General features: G+C 42.0%; 1 protein-coding gene across 1 annotated transcript in view; it reads right to left on the reverse strand.

Moving 5' to 3' along the window:
• The window catches only part of LOC111861932 (neprilysin-1), a 144,269-nt gene that overhangs the window by 14,748 nt on the left and 104,058 nt on the right, over positions 1-25,463 (reverse strand). The window contains exons 4-9 of the mRNA XM_023846905.2: positions 24,646-24,807; positions 15,735-15,818; positions 13,124-13,329; positions 8,747-8,926; positions 8,056-8,267; positions 6,636-6,852 (exon numbers count right to left, since the gene is read on the reverse strand). Of these exons, the coding sequence (XP_023702673.1) occupies positions 6,636-6,852; positions 8,056-8,267; positions 8,747-8,926; positions 13,124-13,329; positions 15,735-15,818; positions 24,646-24,807 (1,061 nt within the window). The remainder of the gene's footprint in view (positions 1-6,635; positions 6,853-8,055; positions 8,268-8,746; positions 8,927-13,123; positions 13,330-15,734; positions 15,819-24,645; positions 24,808-25,463) is intronic.

Below are 25,463 nucleotides of genomic sequence, written 5' to 3' on the forward strand. Positions count from 1 at the left end.
ACTCAGGGAATGGATGTTTAGTTTGTGTGTGCGTTTTTCTGTGTTTGTGTATAGGTAGAGGCCTTGCGACGAGCTGATCACCCGCCCAAGGAGTCCTACCGAATGTGTAAGATCTAGAAAAACCGAAGTGAACGGAGAAGTTCATGGAGGTAGGCCTAGGCCCACTGGGGCTGTAGTGCCAGGGGGGAAAAAAGAGTTGTCACCAGAGCCTCGTCAGGAAGTACAGGGTGCACCACGAGGAGATGAAGATGGATGTAGGAGGGGAGAGGTTCTGTCGGAAAGGCTTCAATATTGGTATTACTGATGGGGAGATTTATGAATTATGCCGTTGAGTTGGCCTCAAGTTGACCAAGTTTGATGACCAACGACTAATGTATTCAAGAAATATTAATGTTTTGCCTCAGAAATTCGAGAGGCTGTAATGTTGGTATTACTGATGGAAGGGATTTACAACGTACGCCGTTGAGATGCTATGACAACATACATACCAAGTTTGATACATTTTGGTTCAGGCATTTAAATGTTGTTCGCACATACACACGCACACGCGCATGCACGTACACGCACACAGAGTAAAGCGGTCTCATGAGCCTACTTTCATTTTCGAAAATAAGAAAGTAGGTTAATAAAAATAAAGACATGAGATATTATGGAGTCGGGAAAGTGTGACGCTTCGGACCATTTTAATTATTAACTTCTCTGTGAATTATTTAAACGACATTAGAATGCAAAACTCCCACAATTACGCGCTCTTCTGGCAAACTTTCTGTAATGTCTCGCTTACGTCATTGTGACTAGACAGACAACATTTAGAAACTCGTGTGATGTAGTCATACTGAAAGCATTTCAAATGTCCTGAACTGCACTACATATATTCTGTATCACACAAACAATAGCAAGCAGCGACAACTGAACTTGCAGTTCATCAACACACACTGATGTAGCCTGCCTAGATTTTCCCCCGATTTCTGTGTATCCATTCAACAGATGTTATCTTCTCGTCCATCCGTAACGTCTAGCGAGCAATTGTGTCGCAAGGAATAAAGCAGAGCTACCAGACAGTCCGTCTAATAGTTACAGGACAAAAGAAGCTGGTGTATTCGGGAATCCTTCGGTTCCTCTCTCGGCTGAGACACCGGTTATCCTGACCAAGGATTTCTCTAGCCTTCCTCAGTCCCTCTAAGGAAATGTCAGGATATTTCAATCTGGCCACGACCACTTCTTTCAAAACACCTCACTCTTTACTTGCTGTACTGAAGTCGACGTAAAATAAAACAAAGAAACAGAAGTCCTGTGAATGTGCACTGCTGTTTCGTAAACAAATGTATGGGTAACTGATTCAAACAAAAATATTATGACGCATATGCTCATTGCTAAGCAACGGCTCGGTAAACACATTCCCGCAACACATGCGCAAAAAATAGGGCATCCACTGCTAGGTAACGGACCGATAGACGATCGTTCTGGACAACAGTAGACGTCCACTGTAGGCAATGGACGTGCTTTCTATGCAGTCCATCTCGAGGCTATGTAAGTAGTATACAACAGAGTCCTAAGTCAGTCAGATACCCGTATGGAGGCGGGGTCGAATGCCTCCACCGTGACCCTGCGAGTCATAGGAAGCGACAAGAAGGGAAGTCTCAAATCTGAGATAATAAAATATGGTCGCGAATCCCAAAGGACTCGGACCCGAGAAAAACTGCGCTGGCAAGGACAAACAGCATATACAAAAGACGGACCCGTCCTCACGTCAGAGAGGATGCCCCACAAAAACAATATCGTAAATGTCAAACAGTAACAAATATCTGGTCACAAGCCCCACTGACTGACTGACCGTCAGTCGCAATGTGACTTTGACTTCTAAGTTAGAATGGAGAGAGTGCGGCAAGTATTAGGCGAGTCCTAAGCAGTCAAGGAAGAAGAGTTCGGCTGATGATTTATTGTGGGTTATTGTAATTGAATTGAAATTGGAAGGTGCTATGGCATGGAAATGAATGTGGAGAAAACAAAAGTAATGAAAACTTCGAGACAACCAACCCCAGTCTCAATAAAGATAGACCAAAAACAACTGGAGAATGTGAAATGTTTTAAATATTTGGGTAGCTTGTTAACAGATGATGGAAGGTGTACTAGTGAAATTAAATCCAGGATTGCCATGGCAAAAGCTGCATTTAGCAAGAAGAAGAATCTTTTTACCAGCAAATTGGACTTAAATTTGAGGAAGAAACTAGTGAAATGCTACATTTGGAGCATAGCTCTGTATGGGGCTGAAACATGGACACTTAGGGCAGTAGATCAGAAACATCTGGAAAGTTTCGAAATGTGGTGTTGGAGAAGGATGGAGAAGATCAGTTGGACCGATTATGTGAGAAATGAAGAAGTGTTAATTAGAGTCAGTGAGCAGAGGAATATCCTACACGAAATAAGAAAACGGAAGGCTAATTGGATTGGTCATGTTTTACGCAGAAACTGCCTTCTAAAAGAAGTTATTGAAGGAAAGATAGAGGGGCGGATAGAAGTGACAAGAAGACGAGGAAGAAGACGTAAGATGATGCTGGATGACCTTGGGGACAGAAGAGAATACTGTCATTTGAAGGAGAAAGCTATAGATCGCATTAAGTGGAGGAATTGTTTTGGAAGAGACTGTGGACCTGTCGTCTTGACAGATTACTGATGATGATGATGATGATGATTATAATTGATAGTGTTTATGAGTGACTGTACAAGAAATGGTCAATAAATCCAATCACCAATCTATGCCCATAAAACGTGACACTATCCTATGCAATCAGCTGTGGAGATGTTGCTACGTTCGCAAATTTTCGTGTGTTAAATGCTGCTGGTGAATATGAGTGTTGTGTGAAGTGTTTCATTCTATTTTGTCAATAATTCTTCGCCTCGCCCTTTGGATGCAGCAAAGAAACTATCGTTGAAAGTGTAGGGTGAGGTATAATATTTTCAGCACCAATGAGATCGGCATACCGTCAAATAAATCTCGTTCCCTTAATAATGTAGTCAATAGAACAGCATTATTTGGTCACACTGCATCAGCTCAACGTTTTAGCACGTGGACCAATTGCTAAGTAATGACTCATCAAACAACGCCAGTTGTTAGGCAACAGATTCGTAACACGCACCACTGGACTAACTGGGAGGCGATGTTCTCTATGCGGTCTGTGTGACAGCTGCGTATTTTCTGTGCGGTCCGTGTCGATGTGTTATGAGCAGGACAAGTCTAGAATTTAGTTACTTGAACGCAGAACTGTAAGGGCCATGTCTTGGAGGGGGGAGGAGAAACTAAGGGAATGAAAAGATTAAGATGAAGGAAGAGACATAAAAGAGGAAGAAAAGAGAAGAGGAAAGATTATTAGCAGATTAAAGTTCGGTCGATGTTGATGATCATAGTGGGGCTAATGGAGATTGACAGGAAACGAAGTTGAGTGAGATATGGTTAAGAACATGAAAGAAGGGAGACAAAAGAGAAAAAGGAAATTAGTAGTACTAACAAATTAAAAGTCATTTGTATGCCTCACATGCAGCCCTCCCATTGTTAACATCAAAATTTCGCCTTAATATAGCTCTCCCAACGTTAACAAATAAATAAATAAATTTAAAAAAAATCCGATCATATGCTCTATCTTTACCAGAAGGACAAGCGGGCACTGCCTGGGAACCTTCAAATTCGGAGATAGTTCCCCCCCCCCCGATGTAGTGTCTCTCACTACCACCCCCACTTCTTCTCTTCTCTCTCTCTCTGTAATTTAGTTACTTAGGAGATATTAGCCATACCAGTAAGGGGTTGAAAATGGAAGATGAGAAGCTACGGCGTTGGAAGCCGTTACCAGGCGACAACCTTTGAAGATAGAGCAGACTGAGATTTAGTGAGTGTTGTAGTGAATTGCTGAGTGTGTAAGTTAGCGATGGCGATAGAGTTATTTGTAGTTAAGTTCTATAAGAGTTCAATAAATCCAGTTACCAATCCAAACTCTGTCTATAGTCATTCATACTCGTGATAATATCATACAGGCTTATAGAATTTTTATGTCTCATGTTGACATGAAAATGGCAATGTAATAAAAAATGTTGTCGGATTAATATACTGATAATTTATTAAATTCACAAAAGAAGGAACATAATAAAATTTCCAAAACTGTAGTTGCAATAGAAAACTCTTCAAGGCTCTTCGCTTTCTCCCCCCATTCAGCAATTCACTATTGCGTCATACTCATCTCTGACCACTGCATTACGTGTACAATAGCCCTGACTATGCAGCACATTATCTCAGCTTCGATTTTTAAGTTGGGGCCTTCATCTCTGACTTGAAACTTAGCTGGTTACAAAGTACGTAATTAAGTCCAGAAGTGACTAAAGCGTGACCCAAGATAAGGTATCTCGGCAAGTAACACCATATTCGCGGGGTGGGGGGAATCTTTCGGTGTGTTTGTCTGTTTATTGGGCTTAGTGACCTCATAAATTTGGGAGCGCGGCAGCATAGTTGGCTGAGGCACTATACTACAAACCGGAAGGTCGCGGGTTCGATTCTCGAGATTATTGACTTTTTCAATTGACCTAATCCTTCCAGCCGCACTATGTCCCTGGGTTCAACTAAGCTTCTAACAGAAACGAGTACCAGGAATGTTCCTAGGGGTAAAGGATTGCCGGCGCGTAAGGTTGACATCACCGCCATCTGTGAGCAGACTGTCTGGAAAATGTGGGAGCCTCGACGTCTCACGATCACAAGGGTCTCCACGGCTTGTCACAGGGATAGCTTTACCTTTACATTTACCTTTATATTTAGTAAAGTAAATGAAAGCGTTTTGAAAGGATTTAATAGTGGAATATAGTATTTCCCGCTCATGCGGAAAAGGAACGCAAAGGTAAACCTGGTCAACCCTGAACATACTTCATTTAATTACCGGCAAAACCGATTTCCTCTGCCCTCCAAAATCCACGGGTCCCGTTCCGGTCGATGCCTGCGGGAACTGATAAAAGAGAGCAATTTTTGTAATCTCATAGAGAACTGAATATGCAAGAAATCCGCAAAAACGCTTGCGCACTATGAATTATAGAACGCCGTATGGAGTAGTGCAGCTGTGACAAGCAAATTCAAATTGTGCCTTAAATATGAAGATTTCTTATGTAATGTTTTGGAAGAACTTACGACACATTTCTACGTCTTACGTCAACAGTCTCTCCCTCTCTTTATTATGAGGCAAAGAGAAGTCTTTAATTAATAATAACCAATTTATGTGCATAATTTCTGCAAGTAAATATAAGACTTAACTGTGCAGTAAATTTGTTAAATATAACTTTAAAGATTCTCATGTTCGCCATGTTTAAACTTGTTATCCTATAAAAATGTTTCACAGATAATTATATCGTGACATGACGCCAGAAAGCTGCAATCTGCCCATCTGCTGGGCGGGGCTTCCCTGAGCACGTTCCCGTGGCAACACGGAAGGCGCCGCTGCTGGGCGGCGAATTGTTGGAACACGTTTCCACAGCAACGAATATGACCGAAAGAGCAATGCATTGCATACGGAGTCACGTCGATTCCTAGACAACGCATACAGAAACGCTTCCTTTCACACGGCAACGAACCTCCAAGTATAGTGTCGGCGAAAAATGCATAACTATACTGTCGAGGGAGGTGACGTCTGCACGGTTCGCAGAATGTTTGTAACAGGAGATTTTGCGAGACGAACTCAGTCAATCATTACGGAATTACTTAATTACGGAGCCCAAGAGAATACGACAGAACGGTAAAGAAGAGAAGACTAGAGACTAGTTCAAGATCCAAAGAACAGCGAGAGATTTATTATCCAGGAGTAGTTACACGTGTGAACTGTTGTAATCAAGTGAAATTTTCAACGGATTACAAGGTGTGATTTCCCAGACGACAAAATTTCTCATAACCTACAAGACTCAGCAATGATCGAAAAATTATCCTATGAACCCCTACGATATGCATTTGAATCCCTGGCTACTAGACACTGACAGCCAAATTCAGGTTTGGTGATAGTGGGATTTATGTTGTCACTTGGCGTCTGAACGCCGGAATAGTTCATTGTTAGGCAACTGATCAGTAAACACATCCCCACGAGAGTAAAAGAGAGCGAAGAAAGAAGAGCGGTGTTTTCTGCGAGGGTCGCTCCGAAGCTATATAACGAAGGTCTCAGAGAGCTAGAATTAGAATTGAGTAGAGTCCCGGAGTTGGCAGTTGCAGCAGAGAATTGAATTCAGAGTCGCCGAAGTTGGCAGTTGGCAGGATAATTGAGAAGAAAGGTATTAGGCTGAGCAAAGAAGACTTCATATTGTACTGCAGTTACAGGGAGACTGTTATGAATCCGTTGCCAGGACATTACTAGTCAAGGCTGAGTACACTAGTGTGTGTGTAACAATTAACTGTAAACTATGGAAATAGCGGTAGCGCTCTAATTGCCTGTGATTCAGATTGGTGTGCATAAGGTGTCCATAAATCCAATCAACCTATCCATACCCAACCTAATAAGTCACGCACCCCTCCCCTGCCCAAGTAAGTAAAGAATGTGACGCTAGTCTTGCTGGGGCTTTCTGAAAGAGCGCATGCGTCGGCACATTTGCGCGACGCACGGACGACAAGACGAAGCACCCACCTTGCTGTCGTGGTTGAAATTGTCTCGGATGAAGAGGGCACCGACCGCCATCCCAAGTTTCTTGTTGGTCCACTCGACACACTGGCTCCAACGGTTTCTGTCGCTAAGGATGCCCAGGAGGATCTTGCGGAATTCAACGCGCTTCTGTTGGTACTCGTCAATCATGTGTGGCATTATGTTCATCACTAGCCGCCATAGCACGTAGTTGTGAATCACCCTGCAGCAAGAAATGAAGCTGGATTACCGTTTCGTACAATGTATGAGCAGTGGCGGCTACCGCTGAGAGTAATCTTGCGCATGTCCTTAAAAATATGAGCACTGGGACCGGGGTTCGAATCGTTTTCCTTTTTTAATTTCTTGAAATGTGGTGAGACTGAGTCCACTCGGCACGTCGGTCAGTAATTGGCCTATTCCACCAGCCCGAGATGATAGATGAGTGCGGAGCAGTCAATGGAATGAGAATTGGCAGGAGAAACCAAAGTACTCGGAGAAAACCTGCCAGTGCCGCTTTGTCCACTACAAATCACAAATAACCTGACCTGGGCTCGAATCCGGTCCGCCGCGGTGGGAAACCGGCGAATAACCACCTGAGCTATGGCACGGCCTAGGTTCGAATCCTGCTCGGTAAATATTAACTATATTCATAAGACAATGTGAGTATTTCAAGTTTTGGTAACTGCTAAATGCATAAGACAGATGAGCATAAGAAATGCTGTACTCATATATTTTTGTGTCAGGTTTGTCATTTGAGTATGAAATCCATTTGTAGTTCGCAATCCATATGACGCCAGTGAACAAGGTAATATTGATAATCGGGTTATCTATAAAGAATGGCATCGCAGTGTTTAATGTTATACGAAAATAATACAAATCACTTGCGAAGTGCGACCATCATCAGGCGCGTTGAATTTCGGGGAACTGCTGTGCCTTCCGCGCTACTCCGATCGGTGTTTTCATGTTTACAGCGTTTCTAAATGAAGTAAATGTTCCTCCTTATATTCCACATGCAATATTTTTGGCATACTTGTTACCTATCAAGTGAACAGTGCGAATGTTATTACTAAATTTACTTAATTTAACAAGCATTTAAATACGAAAAAAACAATCGCAGTAGCGCGGAAGGCGTAGTAATTTCACCGAATTTCAACGCGCCAGATGGTGGCCAAGTAGGCCGCAACATATAGTGCAGTAACGGCATTTAAAAGGATTGAATTTTGAATTTTGATACTGTTGCATGGAGGACGGTAAACAACTGAAAATAAAATCATACCACCATTGTTCCACACTCATCCATCACCGACGCCCTGAGGTGTGCAACAGCCCTCGCGTCTTCGGCCTTAAATTTGGGAGCTTCATCCCTGAAGTGAGGAAGTTTTCCTTACAGTGAATAATAATTATCGGGATAACTGTAGCTTGTAACCTGCGATCCGTCTTCTGGATGATTCGCCCCATCTCCACGAAGTAGGGCATAGCATAGCTGACGACAGGTTCGCTGTGGTCGATGTCCGCATGAAGAAACGCTGACAGGTACTCCAGCCAGTTCAACTGCGGCACCTCTCTCTGAAGCTGAGCCAGACTCAACTTTCTGTAGATGGCACTAGTGTCGTGACGATCTGCTTCCGGTAGTGACGCCTAAAAAAACGGAAGTCCTTTTTTATTTACTGTTAGCCTCCTTTCCTTATTTCGAAAAATTAAAAGAGGATTATGAGTTGTCCCCCAACTTAAAAAAAAACAAACATAAAAGAGACTTATGAGATCACCTTGCTGTCTGTGTGTCTGTATCCCTCCAATTTTTTTGTTTCATTCTGTATGCGCTCCGTGTCGTATCAAAGGAAAGCAGGCAATTAGTTTTTCCCTCAACTTTCTGTTACTCTATATTAGGGTCATGCCATATTTCAGCCGGTTAGTCGCCGGCTTCCCACCGCGACGGCCCGGGATCGAGTCTGAGTGTAAGTCATAAAATACAAACATATTGAGGCCATGTCTTAGTTGAGTACTGTCTAAATATTTACCCGGAAGCAATGCACAGGATGTCCTAACCAGAATGCATCCGTTGCATTATAAGAAATCATTGACTTAATCACATTAGAACAGTTCTGGCCAGTACTCACATTGGCGAGTTCCTTCTCGAATCGGATAACCTCTTGGAGTTCCTCAGCTGCTTGGCTGGCGTTAGCGCCCAGAAGCTTTGCCACCTCGGTCATGTAGCGATGGTACGCCTTTAAATCACCTTCAGAATCAGCTTTCAGATAGTAATCCCTGCTGGGTAAAGCCAGCTGCATCTGGTCCAACTAGAACAGTAGCACGTGTCTCTTTAATGTAAGATTAACATAGGAATGAACCTACACACATACTGTGCAGAAGCTGGTAAAGCCTCATACCGGTATTTGCCACCAGACAGGGACACGTTCCAGCAATCGGAGAGGTTACTCTTTCATATGGCAGGTGCTCAGGTTGCGTTGTCGTGATGAATTACGCGTGTGCATTATACGCGCGGATGCGAATTTTTCCAAGGGGGGGGGGACAGAAAATTTGTTTGCAAACTTAGGCCTCTAGTTCAATTAAATTAAGAATGTCTATACTGTAAGCCGAACAATTATGTGTTCCTATAGAATAAAATTATATTTTAAAAGGATAATTTTCAGCACACTTTTATTATTTTGAAAAAATAAAAGAAAGTTTATGAGATCACCTTTCTCTCTGTGTGTCTGCCTATCAACTTTTGGTTGCCTGAATCAATTTTTATGAAACCTTGTGTATATATCATGGCACTTGAGCCAATTTCAATGGCGTACGTAATAAATTCCTCCCATCAGCCCAAGTGTAACCCCTTATCGTTGTCATGCAACAGATCGTCAAACAAGTTCCTGCGGCAACGAATATACACGACACGTCATTTTATTTTCGATTCGCGTCGTATCAATAGAGAGTCTGTGTGTTTGCGTATCCCCTGTTTTAGTATATGTACTGTCGAAACGGCGGTCTGAGGGCTCCCAAAGCCTTCAGAGAGTAAAATATGATCATGGGTCCTGTAACACTCGGAACCAAAACTCACTCTGCTGGCGAGGGCCGGCAGCAAATTACTGGATTGGACAGAACTCGACTGTGTATCCTCTATCGTTGCTAGGCAACGGTTGTGTAGACACGTTCCTGAGTCAAGGAAGAAATGTTAGAGGCGTCGTTTTCTATGCGGGCCTTATCATATCAAAGAAAAGTAGGCGATTGGTTCTTACCAGAACCTCTTGTTATGTAGTATATTCCCCTCCTTTTGTATATCTTTTAGACAAATGCATGGGGCTCCGTCGACCCCCTCTGGACACCCATGTATTATACTAACGATATATGTTCGTTATTATCCGTTACATGTGATATATCTGATACAGTTCATGATTGGTTTAGACATGTTTAGAGGGGACTGATTTAAATTGAACTGAAAGATTTATTAATTTTTATACTTATAATCTATGAATGTAGTGACATACTGATTGTCTATGACAGGCATGTCCAACGCGTCGATTGCGGGACGATTTTTGGTCGATCTCATGGGCCTATAAGGAAATTATACGTGAAAAGCGTGTAAATTTACTTGTAATATAATATGATTATATTCAGATTTTGAAGGGAAAATACGCGTTAAAGTAGTCTGTACTTTCAATGTATGTTGCTTTTACAACAAACATCATGTGTCGTGTTATTTTAACCAATATTTTTGCTTAAAGCGATGTACGACGATAGGAGAGGGTGGTAGATCACTGGCAGTTTTGACACTAAAAAGTCGATCACAAACTGTTTGAAGTTGGACATGCCTGGTCCATGAGATTAAGAAACTACAGTGAAACGAAAAGTTTCACAGATGCTCTATGTTCCAGAGGAATCAACAAAAAATATGAATTAATGAAGATAAAGAAATATTACAGATTATTTTAATTACTATTATATCCTCTAACTCTCAGTTAAGAAGCAAAACGCCTAGTTCAAAAGCAGCCGGCAGTTGTAGTGAAACATATTAGCTACAAACCACTTTCATAATGACGAGAAAATGCTTAACTGACATATTTCTGATTCTATGAAGCTTATTCATTATACAGTTATTATCATAAATTTCTGCCCAGTTCATGACACGAAATTTCGGCAGTTAGATCTGCTGTCATGACAACCAATCAGTTGAAGATGACAGTAGAGCATACTACCGAAAAGTTGAGTCAGCAAATGGATAACGTTCAGTAATATTCTTATAATGAATAACTCTTAGAAAATCATAAAAATACTGGTTAAACATTTTATCTTAATTATCAAGGTGATTGTTGGCACTCTCTTTTAATATAACCGCCGGCTCCTTGTGAAGTAGGCTTTTCACTCTTTGCCTGTATGTCCTGTTCTTCTTCTCAAACACCCTCATGGCTTCAATGAGTTACTGTATGTCTCCGTAACTTCTGCTCACCACCGTGCTTCCTTAATATTTCATTTGGAGAAATTGAAAGCACTTGCTTCTCTTCATCAGGTTCTATGAATATGTATCAGCCAATAGAGTTTGTATATCTTTAGGGTTCCTAGGGGCCATGTTTCCTACTTCTAAACTCTATTAGCGAGATGCGTGTCTGTACTTCCGACACTAGAACACCAATTAACCTGAAATTCGGTATGAACATCATACGGCCAACGGCAAATCAGCCTTCATAATTTCCAACTCCCTGTCTTAAAATATACCAACATTGCGGCTGTGCGAACTGGTGAAATTACATATTCGATACACGGTTCTCATCAGTATCATAATGACTGGTCCTTAGGAAATGTGGAATTTTGTGCTGAATGACTTTTTGAGGAAAGACTGGAAAATAAATACATGAGAAGGTGAAATAAATTTCTCTGAAGATCCATCTTCACTTGACACCTTACAGAAGCCATGTAGTGTAAGGTATATTGGCCTCTGTAACTAAGCACAAAGCCATTACATCGTGTGGGTGGCTCGAGGTAATTTTTCACGAAGTTTCTCTTTCGATATTAGCTGGAGGTGACTATATATTTGTTGTTCACCGCAGGGAAAGAGCCCCCACCCCTCTCCAATTGGCTCTGTCACTGAGAGGGCTGCAGAGCCGGTCTTGATATGGTGAGTAAATTCTTAGTACTTACACCACGTAGACTAAACTGAATACAGGGGCATAATATTAACTACTGGCATGCAGTTAAAGGTCATTTGGCTCTCAAGAAAGCAGAACATAATAACAACAACGTAACAAATTAAAGCAACAAGTAATAGGAGAATTTGGAAAAAGTTCACACGAAGATAAGCGGGGTCAGCTACTGCACAATGACACGAAGTCGAGCATAGATCATGACATTTTAAAATTAATTTTAACTCAATCTTAAAATTGTTAATTTTACATAGAAACTCATACCAATCCCAATTCAATTCAAAATCCAATAAGTAGTATATAAGTAAACAATAAGAAGTATACATAACATACGAGTATAGCCACTTCACGGATTATGTATGCAAACTAGGAACGTAAAGGCCTGTCCACATTACTCGTGCTCGTGCGTCAGAAGCCTACTACTGCCGGAAAATCAGGATCTGAGCTGATATCTGTGATGAAGAAATGCGAAGGCTTTGTATGCAAATCAGTTTGGGCGTCCACTTCGTCAGCTCCAGATCCTGATTTTCCGGCAGCTGTAAGCTTCTGACGCACGAGCACGAGTAATGTGGACGGGCCTTAATGATTAACACTAGTAGAATGATAAGAAATATTCAGACAAGATCGCGCGTTACAATTCAATAATTAATCGTGTAATTAAGAACATCTGAAAATGATCCTTTAAGAGTCGGAACACATAGTGTGGTTTAAATTAATAAACATTTGCTACGTTGACGGCTGAACTTGTAAATTTAATGTTGCTAATTATTAGTAATGTTAAAATCTTATGAGCAACAAACTGTAACATGCCCAAGGCGAAAGCACCTGACGTTTCTATAAGGTAAAGTTGTCCCTGTGCTTAACTAATGTAACACTACGCCATGAAGACGTATGGGGGGTGCGGGTGGATGTATAGACCCAGGTTTTCTTGACCTCGGCGCTAGTTGGAGGTGAGTGGTCAGCTTCACGCCCCTTCCGCTTTACCACCAGGGAAAGAACCTCCGGTACCCATTGGATAGGAGGCTGGGTAGGACCCAGAGCCGGTCTGGACGACGCGGAGAAGAGAACATTTTGCCCCTACCGGGAATCGAATTCCGACCCCTTTGTCGTCCAGCCCGCAGCCAGTCGCTATCCTGGCTCTCTCTGACATTTCTATAACGAAGAATAAATTGCTAACACTCTGAAGGAACAACAGAACTGTCCTGCTGCTTTCACAGTGACAGAGATGTGAAAGAGGCAACTGCAGCTTGCAGGAAGTGGATAAAGTTTCCGGCCACAGATGTGGAGGGTGATGTGGGGATAACGAGGTCAGTTACACAGCCGAGGCTCCGTATCTTCTTCTTACTTTGTCCGCACCTGGAGGATGTTCACCGAGGAGTTCTTGTCGTCAGGGCCGACCCACTGCTCGATGAGCACACCCTCGTTGTATTCCCCTCTCAGACGACCCAATAATGTTTCGACGGAGAATTCGGGTGGTTTCCAGTTCGGTTGAGTCACTGGCCAACCTCCTAGGGACGCCAGAACTTCACGCAGAGGGCCATCTCCTAACTTCCGGATCTGGGCTGCAAGAAAGAGAAGAAAGGTTCGTAGAAGAAAAGAATGTGAGAAATGGGAAGAGAACTATGAATCGATATGATAATTTCTCCAATTGTATGAAATTCCCCATCCTGCACAATCTGCCATCTGTAAGCATGGAGGTGAAGACTGGTATGGACAACCCTCCAGACAGTCGTCTGTGGCATGTCTAACTGCAAAGAATCTCCTCTAGTTGAATTTTGTGGGCTTCGAGAAAACTCTTCCTGGATGCCATCGACACCTTCCTGTGAGGTGTTCGTTCTCCCCGATCCTTTTCGGTGCAGGAAAATACCGGTCTCTTGAAATTGCTTTAACCAATGTCTGATAGCATTATCTGAATGTGGATCTTTTCCATGTTGAGTTCTGTACCGACGTTGCGTTTTGCAAACGGACTTTGTTTCGAAAAACCGAAGCAGCCATTTTGAGTCATGACGACATATTTCCTCCCAGATATCAATGCAGAGAATACAACGTTGCCACAAAGCCTTTTCAGTTACACTTTCATATTCGGTAAGCAGTTTTATTTTCTTATTTGCATCAATATCGCGACAATAATTTAGAATGATATTGTGTATTCTTTCAGAAATTAAAAGCTGAATCACATTTTTCTTTGACTTTTCCATTCTAAGTCAAACAAGAGATAAAGAACATTCGTCAGAATCTAACTGGAATGCGTTTCGTAATATTGCATGAAATTAACCACACATGGGATTAAAAAACTGTTGGCCTGGCCACCCTGTCACTTCGCCTAAATTCCGTCATTTCACGTCCTGGCCATGGACAACAAAATAGAGTCCATATGGCCTTAGCATGAACAAATTCGGCTTTTTGCTTCGTTGCAAGCAGTTCATCAGAAGAGTTCAAACCAGATTCTTGAGATATAAATGGATTTTAAAGAAACTGATGTTAAAATAATAGCAAAAAAAAAAATCACAGTTCCGTACAGAATTACACCCTAACCAAGGTAGAAGGCAAGAAACAAATTTGTTAATGACGCCATGCATCCGTGCTAGCGAAAAGTAGGCATCTTTTCTCCTTTTCAGCCTTACTGCCCCTTTCACCAATCTGCCTGACCACGGTGAAGAATTCCACATCTCATTCCTTTGGCAACATTGCCAATAATCGAATTCCCATGACACCTTGCGAGTAATGAGATTGGAGTCCTGTGTCCCCCCTCCCTGCTAGTGCTACAATGATAAGCTTCATTGTTTTCCACTCCTATATTGCTCCTAGCACTCGTAATTTTGTGAGCGTGTAGAGCAGTTACTATGAGACGATCGCGAGATAAGCAAAAGTACCAGAGCCATTTACAGGCAACGGCTCGGTAAACACGTTCCTGCAGCAACGAATCGACGCGCAACAAGAGAGAAATGGGGTGTTTCTACGTGGTCTGTGCCGAGGAGTTATCTTGAAGTCAATTGGAGCGACCCAGTCAGTTCTGCACGGGAGTCTGTAAAGACAGGACTTGAGCTCGTGAAGCTGAAGATTGTTCGCTTTTAGAAGCTGTTGCCACGGAAGGCTGCTGAAGACACAGCAGGATGGAAAAGGCTTAGCGTGTAGGGATTTGTAATAGTGTCATAGTTATTTTCAGTCACGACCCCTAAGTGGTCAATACATCTAATATCCAATCTAAAACCATACCGATACTTGAAAGTATCTTATTACTCTTTCTTTTCGTGGGGTGAGGCTGAGTCCACTTGGTACTGCGGCCACTATTGGCCTATTGTACTAGCGCCAGATTACAGATGACGATGACTGTGGAGTATTATATGGAATTCGAATTGGCAGAGGAAACAGAAGTACCCGGAGAAAACCTGCCCCAGAGCTACTTTGTCCATCACAAATCTCATAATTCTTGACCCGGGCTCGAACGCCGGCCGTCGAGGTTGGAAGCCGGCGACTGACCGCCTGAGCTATGGCGCGGCCTTACAAAATATTAATAAATTTCCAAATTAACTGCTCATTAGCACAATTGGTGACACTAGAAAAGCCATTTTATAAGTTTTTCTAATGTTCCGGAGGACAACCCCTTTTAGAACCAAATTCATCCTATAATGCACCATTCTCCAGCTGCCTTCCTTCCCTTTTCCGTCACAGTCTACTCTCGACCAGCGGGATCAATGGTTGCCCATACCTCCTTGGTTCATTATCTGGCCCTAAAATGGGTCATATGGTAACTTATCCCTGTGCATTGTTTATACTGCCCTGGACTTTGTACCAGCCCCATCCTTCTTCCCGGGGTTTGTCAAACAAAAACTCACCCTTCCTACTCACTGAATATGGAGGCAGAAAGTCCCTCCGAAACTTCGTCAACACTGCCCATATCCACACGTTGCAAATGCCCAAGATCAATTTCAGCATGAGCTATGAGAATAACTAGCGTTGGACTTACGTATGTTGATACACGAGTTGTAGAATCGCTTCGCCTTTTGCGTTGCCTCACTATCGTGCCCATTGATTGGCTCTTCCAAAACTCCTGCAACAAGAAGCAGACAACATAAGTAAACTAGGTCAGACCGAGCGTGCTGCTGGATCTGTGGTAATACCACGTGGCAGAAGGCCATTTTTCTCTCGTTCCTTGAAAACCATCTGTTGCTGTAGAGATTTCTATGTCGTTTTATACATAAAAGCATCCCTTCTCTTTCACAGAGGTCAACATAGTTTCTAGCTTAACTCTTTAAAACTGAGTCAAAGTCAGATTTACTTTACGACTGGAGGTTTACTGCCAATCAGTTCCTCTTGGCGAAAATCCCCTTGAGACTCACGACCAGATTCTTTTTCCAACTAAACACTTGCGGTCATAGTCCTTATGAAATATCCTCTCTGCTGAGAGGATGAGTCTGTCGTTTACAATTGGTACTGGCCCCCACCAGCGCAGTCATTCTCATGTCCGATGCGGTTTATTGTCTCAGATTCGAGACTCTCCCAACCTGGAGGGCCAGGTCCCCGTATTTATGTCGTTCAGGAAGAGGGTTGTGTTGTGTAGACGGTATATTCTATATATAACCAGGAGGATCTACAAATACTTATAACACTTCAAAAGTTTTCTTTTTTCTTTTCACTGGCTCTACAGCCCCCTTGGGCCCTGGCCTCTTGTCTTCAGTTTAATAACCATATTACAAACACTTGGGACTCCTTAGACGAGCGAACGAAGACAGTACGTGCTATAGATCGCTCGGCTACAGTAACGGGCGCTTCAAAACGTTACTGGAACAATCACACACAAAGTCTTCAACACTTCCACACTTAGATGCTCCTTGAACGAACTCGGTGAGCAGGTCTACACCAAATTTCTTCTCTTGTTCTCGGACTGGCCTTCTACTACTCGGTGAGACTCTCCAGTATATCATCTTGTAGCCTCTCTCTCTCTCTCTCTCTCTGAGGTAGGTTTTGAACGAACCGTATAGAGATCGCCGTCTCCAAGGGTCCCTACTTCGCGTATCTGTCTTACTTTGCCGTGTGAACAACCTTTACCTATCTGTTGTAATTGAAACTTTTCTGTATGTGTTGCCTAGGACTCGAAGTGTTTGTCATAAACTCGATGGCGTGCTTCAACAAGCCGTTACCTAGCACTGGATTTACATGTCACAATATTAAAACTCTGAATTCTTCCCAAAGAGTATATTTTTGTTTCATATGATTCTTACAATAAGAAGCTTTTATTTTCTTAACAGCAATAACAGGTTGATTTTTATAGCGGAAACGTAATGTCTCCTATTAGGTATGAACTAAACATTTCTGTATGATTTATAAGAAGTTCAGTTTTTTAGGACTGCGAAAATGGAAATATTAATGTGGTAATATTTATTTGTTTATTGAATCTGTTGTGTTGACGCTTTTATAATAATGCTGTATATATTCCTATTATGTTACAATCTGAAAATAAAAAAAATCCACAGGATTGTGTCACATTTCCCTTTGTTGAACTTTGCATGTACAAAAGACAGACCCGTCTCCTAGTCAGAGAGGGCGCCCACGAAAAAAAAGAAAAGACCGTAACTGTCAAACAGTAATGAATATCTGGCCGCAAGCCACAGATGGGTGCTATATGCCAAGACAGACTGGACGACTGACCGTCGAACGTAAAATGAGACTCATCGAATTCAATTCATTCATTCGTAATAGAATTCAGACGGCAGTTCAATACTTGAATATTCAGCTGTGAAGTGTTAACCAGGTAAGATTCGTTACCGATCAATGACTAGTAAGCAGACGTTGAATACATTATTTTGTGTAATCTCTAGAGTGTTACAGTTCAGCAGATAAGTTTTTATGTGTTTCTCTATGTTCACTTTGTCATTCGGCATTTAACTTTGTTCCTTTTGGTACATTATTACAATTATCTTCTTCTAACCGTTTCATTTTCCTGTACTATCTCATATATGCAGCATGAGTAAAACAAACGGACATCTTATCAGTGCGTGACGTCATACACTGGGAGCTGGCCTGTAGAATTGTGTCAGCCACTAAGCAGTAGAATTGAATTAGCCGTATTTGTTACAAACAAATGGTCATAAGTCCCAAACCGTAAGCGATGGACCAAAACGGGTTGCATTTTGAGAAGTTCGTATTTATTAATGCATTTCACTCGCAATATGTCCGATCCATCTACGCGCTTCGCTGAGCACATTTGCAAGGTAACGAAGTCAACAATAGAACGTCGATTATTTAGTAGCGAAGGTATCAATAATCACAGATTTTACACTTATTTTCCTCTTACGTATGGTGGGGGTTACAGTGGATCTACACGTTCCAAATGAAATTGGCCCTGTAGTTTTAATGTAGAAGTTTCCATATGAAATTCCAGCAAATTTCAGTAAGTGGTTATGTATGACGAAACGGTTGGACTCATTGACACCCGGCTACTTTCTTATAGCTACGTGTTCAATTCTCGAACATCATTCACGCATCGTATAGGGCCAAACACATTATTATTATTATTATTATTGTAACGTGTTTACGTTACAGAAGACGCCGTAGAGATCGTTAACTGGTTTATTGAACAATCTACAACTATCGGCTACACTNCATTATTATCATCATATTATTATTACTGGGAGTCGGGATTTCTAAGTCTGTGTATCGACAGGCTGCGGAATGGATAGCTTAGGTTAGATTTCTGGCAGTGCAAGGTATTTATCTTCTCCACAGCGTACAGACCGACTCTGGGCCCCCCTCGGCTATACAATATATCAGTGTATACTAGAGGCCGTTTTCCCCGGAAGTAAAACAGCAGGGACATGAAGTTGACCGGTCACCTCCATCTATTGCTGAGGTTAAGAACGGTGTAACTAAACTTCCACTCCCCCATATATCTTTATTGCATAATGCTTTACTAATTAAGCACAAAGACCACTGTATCTTATTTTTGTAGCGTGTAGAACCGTTACTACGCAACGACCCAGAGATAAGTAAATATACCAGAGCTGTTTCTAGGCAACGGCTCAACAAACACGTTCCTGCTGCAACGGATACGCATTCAACAATAAAGGTGTTTTGAAAACGGTGTTTTCTATTCGGTCCGAGCAAAGGGATTATAAGGAGCACAACCGACCGTCAGTCGCAACTCAAATTTTTGAAATTAAAAGCTCCGCGGCCCCTCTCTCTCAACTCTCTCAAGTCGTTGCTTCTAACCATCTTAACGCCTACACTTTCACTTTACTCTTACCAGAAGGACGAGCGGGCAAAGCCTGGGAACCTTCTTAAATCGATGCTCTTTCTTTCTTTCTTTCTTTCTTTCTTTCTTTCTTCTTTCTCTTTCTCTCTATCTCTCTCTCTCTCTCTCTCTCACAGTGTCAGTCGCAATGTGACTTGAACAAGAATAGGCAAGAGTCCGCGTGGAGGCGGGTCGAATATCTCCACCGTGACCCTGCGAGTCGTAGGAGGCGACGAAAATGGAAGTCTCAAATCTGAGACAGTAAAATATGGTCGCTAGTCCCAAATACTTCCACCGTGACCCTGCGAGGCGTAGAAGACGATGAAAAAGAAAGTTTCAAATCTGAGACAGTAAAATATGGTCCCAAGGGGCTCAGACCCGAGAAAGACTGCACTGGCGAGGGCCAGCAGCATATACATAGGTCAGAGAGGGCGTCCCACAAAAACAAGACCGTAAATGCCAAACAGTAATAAATATCTGGTCATGAGCCCCAGATGGGGCTCGACACCAAGACTTACTGACTGGCTGACCGTCAGTCGCAATGTGTCTTGGACTTTGACTTGGAAGAATAGGCAATTGGAAGGTAGCAGCCTTTCAGAGAGGACTTGAGCCCGGAACCGGAGGAATAGCCATTGTTTCAAGCCGTTACCAGGCAACTACTAGTGAAGACACTGCGGGCTGGAGAAGACAGCGTGATTTTATACAGTGTGGAAATAGCGATTGTGTTATAATTATTTGTAGTTACGACCTGTAAGCAGTCAATTAATCCAACATCCAAACCAATCTAAAACCCCTTCTATAGTCACTGCATACTGCGTGACATTATTATTATTATTATTATTATTATTATTATTATTATTGCTGTTGTCGTCTTCGTCTTCGTATTCATGCGTACAAATACATTTGAGTTCGTGATGAACTCACAATCTTCGTACTTAGATGCTTATACGTACAAAAGCGAAGGTTGGAGGTTGCGAATCGATATTTCTAAATAATTAAAGAGTAAACGAGACCATTTAGAAGCATCAAGGAATCCATAAAAAGAACGAACTCGTGTTCCGGCTGTCGGACACAGAGTGGCCGTGCGGTCTTAAATTGCTTTTACATCAGCGTCGGAGATTCGAAACCCATTCGATGTATGGATACATGATAATGTTTCCTTGCATTCGTAGAAGTCTTGCGGTGGACTGACCACACATTCAAGAATTCCCACTAAATATGTGAGGAATACAGCCTCTCACAATTAATTATCAATCGAAACAGGTCAGAAGGAGTAAATTATGCCTGAAATACCGAGTGATTCTAAATTGTTATCGGGGTCTCTTTGACCAACAATTTTCATATCGAAAACTACATAATAAAATGACTTATGGAATATGAAAGCGAGCTCAATATCTTCTATTACCGACGAATTCATACTTAAGAATGCTCAACAACTGCAACATGCGCCTTTCACGACATGTAATATGTCCAGGCGGTATTCAGTTTCCTAAAATACGCACATCCTTGCGACGAGCTGATCACCCGCCCAAGGAGTCCTACCGTATGTGTAAGATCTAGTAAACCGAAGTGAAACGGAAAGTTTCATGGAGGTAGGCCTAGGCCAAAATTGGGGCTGTAGCGCCACAGGAATAAAAAAAATACGAACATTGCTTTCTCTTGAATTGTCGCCATTTGGAGATATGACCTTATAATTTCTGCCAGACATCAATGCGGCGAGTACAGCGTTGCCAAATAAAAGTTTGGAGTTAAAATTTCATGTTCCTTATGCAGTTTCATTTTGTTTCTTTCTATTTTGGAAATTATGGCCCACTGAAACCCGATAATAATGCAGAATCACACTGTACATTGGAAAAAAACAGGCGGATTTTATTGTTGGTAAATGGGTGCATAGAATTTTTAGATTGGCTGCAAACTCTTCCTACTTTATCTCGTCCTGTAATAATTCATAATTCTCCAACCATACGCAATTCAGCTTTTCATAAAAATGGCAATTTTTAGAGCGACCTTTTCGCCAATCAAGGAACTAAACGAGATTGGCCGCTGAAGTAAGAAGTTTCAAACTGAACACTTACAAAATTTAACTAACTTATTCCTTCTTGATGAGCCAATAGTCGCTCCATTACTAAAAAAATTACTAGCAAGTTATGGAACCCGAAATTTCTTTATTATGTTCACAGGAATCCGCTGTCCAATCGACAACCTTCCTTCCAATTTATTTTATAAACATTTTAATACTCTAACGTGTAGTACCATTGCTATGCAAAGATCGCGAGAAGGAACATGAGTTACTTGGTAACGGCTCGGTAACACGTTCCCGCGGAAACGATATCCAGTCTATCCACAGGCAACCGCCCAAGAAAACAATAGATGGATTGCTAGTGGCGGTGCTTTCTGTTGGGTCTGGCAGAAGTTATACATATAACAAGGATCTTCAGACCGGCTAGAGCACACCTGGTGTCTATGAAGGCATCTTTGCTGATTACTTCTGCATATATGAGACAGACCCCAAAGGGAATTATGTTCTCACAAAACTGCAGCGAGATCTCAGTGCCATTGAGACGTGGCGTGAGCGCTGGAATAAAAAATCAATAACGATAAGACTCAGGGCCTCTGAGACTTATCTTACATTGAATGGACAGAATATCCCCTTCGTCAATCATGTAAAATATCTCGGTGTAATCTTCGAGAAGATGAATAAATGGAGACTGCACATAAAAACGACTGAAGCTAAGACCTTCAGAACATTAATTAAAATTCACTCCCTAATTAAACGTGAGCGTTTAAGCGCCAACACTAAACTAACCCTCCATAAGGGACTGATCAAATAAGTAATAAATTATGCTGCATTTCTTCCAGTTACGTTAACCTGTATTTTCCGGACAGTAAAAATATCTCTCTCTCCTTTCTATATTAAAAAAGAGACCTGTTTAATGTTGTTTGCAGTAGGACTACCATTTTACAATTCAAGTAAAATCATGCAGAAGCCCTCTACAGAGCAGAAATTACCAATATCGCATGGGAATTAGCGAGAGACACATACCTCTTATAATTGGAAGGGCTAAAGAGCAAGGTTCTCCGCTCCGTTGGAAATTTTCTAAGGCGCAAACCGGTCCGCGGTTCGCATACGGTTTTCAACCTTCCATAGGTATACGATATGTAACAAAACTGTACAGGCAACAAGCAGAAGTTATTCAGAATCATGAGAATGAACATGTTCGCAACGTAGGACAAGGCGAATCTAGACATAGAATATATAAGAGACTTAAAATTGGCGGTGGCCAAGCTTACGACCGTTCAAGTGATTACGCTGCCGTTGTAGTATAAGATACTGTGACATGTCAATCCATTGCTAAGCAACGCCCGCAACACACATTCAACCAACATAGAGCAGCAGTGTTTTATTTGTGTCCGCGCATCTTGCGCATGCGCGCTGACGTCACACAATAGTGGGTCAAGTGACGTGCTTTCTCTATGTCCATGCCGAGACCGTTGATAGGCAGCATCCAGCCCACCAATGGACTGGTTGCGCAGCGATAACATGACATGTGTTTTCTATGGTGCATTTCTGTGCCGCGGTTATATAACGAGGTTCCAAGAATAAGAGCTGTGTAGCTGAGAATTCGGCCCAGGAGGTTCCTATCGTACAGTGAATCTTTGAATTAGCTTTAGAGAATTGGGTTAAAGGAGACTTCATAGTGATTTGAAGTGATCATTCCTGTATTAAAATCAGTTGACAGGAAAAAGGTAGTGAAGACACTGTAAAGGCATAGCTATTGTTGAAATCGGTTACATAACAAAGACAGATTAAAGCAGATATAGAAGACTTTATTTTATGTGTTATAGTTACAGTAATCTTCAGAGTGTTACAATCAATTATATTTACGACTTGTGAGTATCCAATAAATCGATTTAGCAATCCAGACCCCGTTTACAAGTCACTAATACACGTGACAGCCGGTGTCAGAAGTGATTACGACCCTAAATGCGTTACAATAAGTAAGATAGCATGATTCGATTTGCAAAGCTTGTGTATAGTGCAAAAGGAATTGCGTGTACTTTCAAGAACATGCTGCATGTCCGATACATGCATTTGATGAAAGACCAAGTATATTCATAAGAGACAAATCCATATTCTCGACAGAGATTGTTACATAAGGATTATGACCGCAAGGGTTCAGTTGAAAAAAATCTCTGGTCGTGAGTCTTAAGGGGCTTGTCTCCAAGAAAAACTGATCGGCGGTAAACCGCCCATCTTAAAGTAACTTTGACCTTGATTTTGACTTTGGCTGAGAGCAGTCCAGTTGAGTGAAATGACGTGAAGTAGCTGGCTGGTGAGTGACAGTGTTTAGTTGACAGTTGAAAGTCGGCCTATGAAGAGAAGACTAGGCGATTGGTGTGGAGTACCCGCCCCTTGGTACCCAGTTAGTTGAGATGTCGGTTGACAAGAGTACTGCGAGGGGGCCTATAATAAGAGTACCTGAATGCGGGAAGCTAAAAAATCTGCCTCGGTAGAAGCCGTTGTCGGCAAAAGTCTAGTGGAGACTCTAATAGACTCAAGACACTAGTCTGTGTGTGTCTGTGATCTGTAAAGTATAGTTTCGTGTGGTGTATATAAGTGGTTAATAAATCCATTCAGCAATCCATACCCCGTTTATAATCATACTCATAAATTCTGACAAGATTATCCCTGCACTTACGTGTGGGTCTCTCTAGCGGTCTTTTTCTTTCAGCTTTCCTGTCAGAAATCTGTATGCATCTCTTTTTTCTTCCATTAGTGCTACGCTCCTACCCATCTCCACTTTGACTTGTGTCAATAATATTTTTGCGAGGAGTACATGTATGAAGCTCCTCATTATGTAGTTTCCACCAGCCTTAGAATATTTCGCTCACAGAGTCGATATTCTTCTCAGCACCGCGTTTCAAACAACTTCAATCCATGTTCCCTTACTGCGATACTTATGTGAGACTAAAGGCAAATTATAGTTTTGTACTTGAATACTGCTAAGTGACAGCTGCGTAATCGACGGCCGTTGCTAGGGAATAGATCTGTGGGCACATTTCCCCGGCACCGAGTGAACACGCAATAATGGAAGAGAAGTTTACTGTGTGGTCCTTGTCGAGGCTATAAAACGAGGATCAACTGTTTATGACTCTGACAAAAGACAGACCCGTCTTCTCGCCAGAGAGGGCGCCCCACAAAAACAAGACCGAACCTGTCAAACAGTAAAAAATATCTGGTCATAAGCCTCAGATTGGGCTCGACACCAAGATTGACTGACGACTGACAGTCAGTCGCAATGTGGCTTTGACTTTGATCACGGGAAAGTCTTGAGACGGCAGGTAGTTGGTGCGAGATAGCCGCCAGCCTGCAAGGACGTGAACCCGGGAAGAGAGGAAAGTATCTTGATTAAGTCATTTAAGAGTTATAGTTGTGAGAAGTGAGAAGCTGGTAGCTGGTACCAAGCAACGGCTAGTGTGGACTGAGAAAACCTTATGTGTGATGTAGTGACAAAGATCTTTGGAGTATGTAGCTCAGTAGGACCGTCTTAATTACTTGTAATTACGAGTGTAAGTGTCCAATAAATACAATCATCAATCCAAACCCCAGACTCTAGTCGCTATCACGTGACAATATGTTTATTACCTTTAAGGATGACCTGTAGTTGGTCTGCAAGCACCTCGAAAGTACTGATGCTGCTCCTGTCCTCTGGGATGACGTGTTTCTTGTTCCAGGTTCCGCAGGCGAACTGGAAGAAGTCAGTGCAAGGATTCGCCGCGCGGTCCATCGCAGCCAGCAGTGAGGCGGCTGTAAGACACAGGGCGCAACATCAGTGTCTGTCGGTCTGTGAGTGCTGCAAGTTCAGGACACTTCAGGGTATAAAATATACAACTCAGTCAGACAACAGATTCTTTTGTAATAATTCGATAACTTAAGGATGTTTGAGTCAATCTTACGTCATCATCAGACCTTTTATATATATAGACACATACAGAGTGTCCCAGGAGGAAATGTCAATATTCTGTGAGGTCATATTATTGAATTTTCTAAGCAAAAGTGTATATGTACATGTGCCCTGGTCCGAATGGTTTGCGAGATACAGCTATTTCACTGTACAGTATTTTGTATTTGACGCCCGATAATGTCCTTCCATCTGGCCGTACTGAGCCACTGCCTGAAGCATGTGAATCGGTGTGGAGCGTTAGTTCACCGTTGTGACTGTTGATAGTGACATTCTAGGAGTGCTGTGGAAAATTCCACACATCTTCACAAAAGCCAAATATGCTGATACTCTGTACGTTTAGTCTTCAGCGATTGGTATTGTCACTGCTGCTGTTCAATTTTCGAAAATGTATTATACTAGGTACTCTGTGCAATATTTGTCACTTGAAAAATAAATACTGGTATTAGAGATAGTACCTAATGTCTCTTTCTTATCAATAATTTTGGAACTGCACTGTGAA

Source organism: Cryptotermes secundus, unplaced genomic scaffold (assembly GCF_002891405.2).
Source record: "Cryptotermes secundus unplaced genomic scaffold, Csec_1.0 scaffold84, whole genome shotgun sequence".
NCBI lineage: Eukaryota > Metazoa > Arthropoda > Insecta > Blattodea > Kalotermitidae > Cryptotermes > Cryptotermes secundus.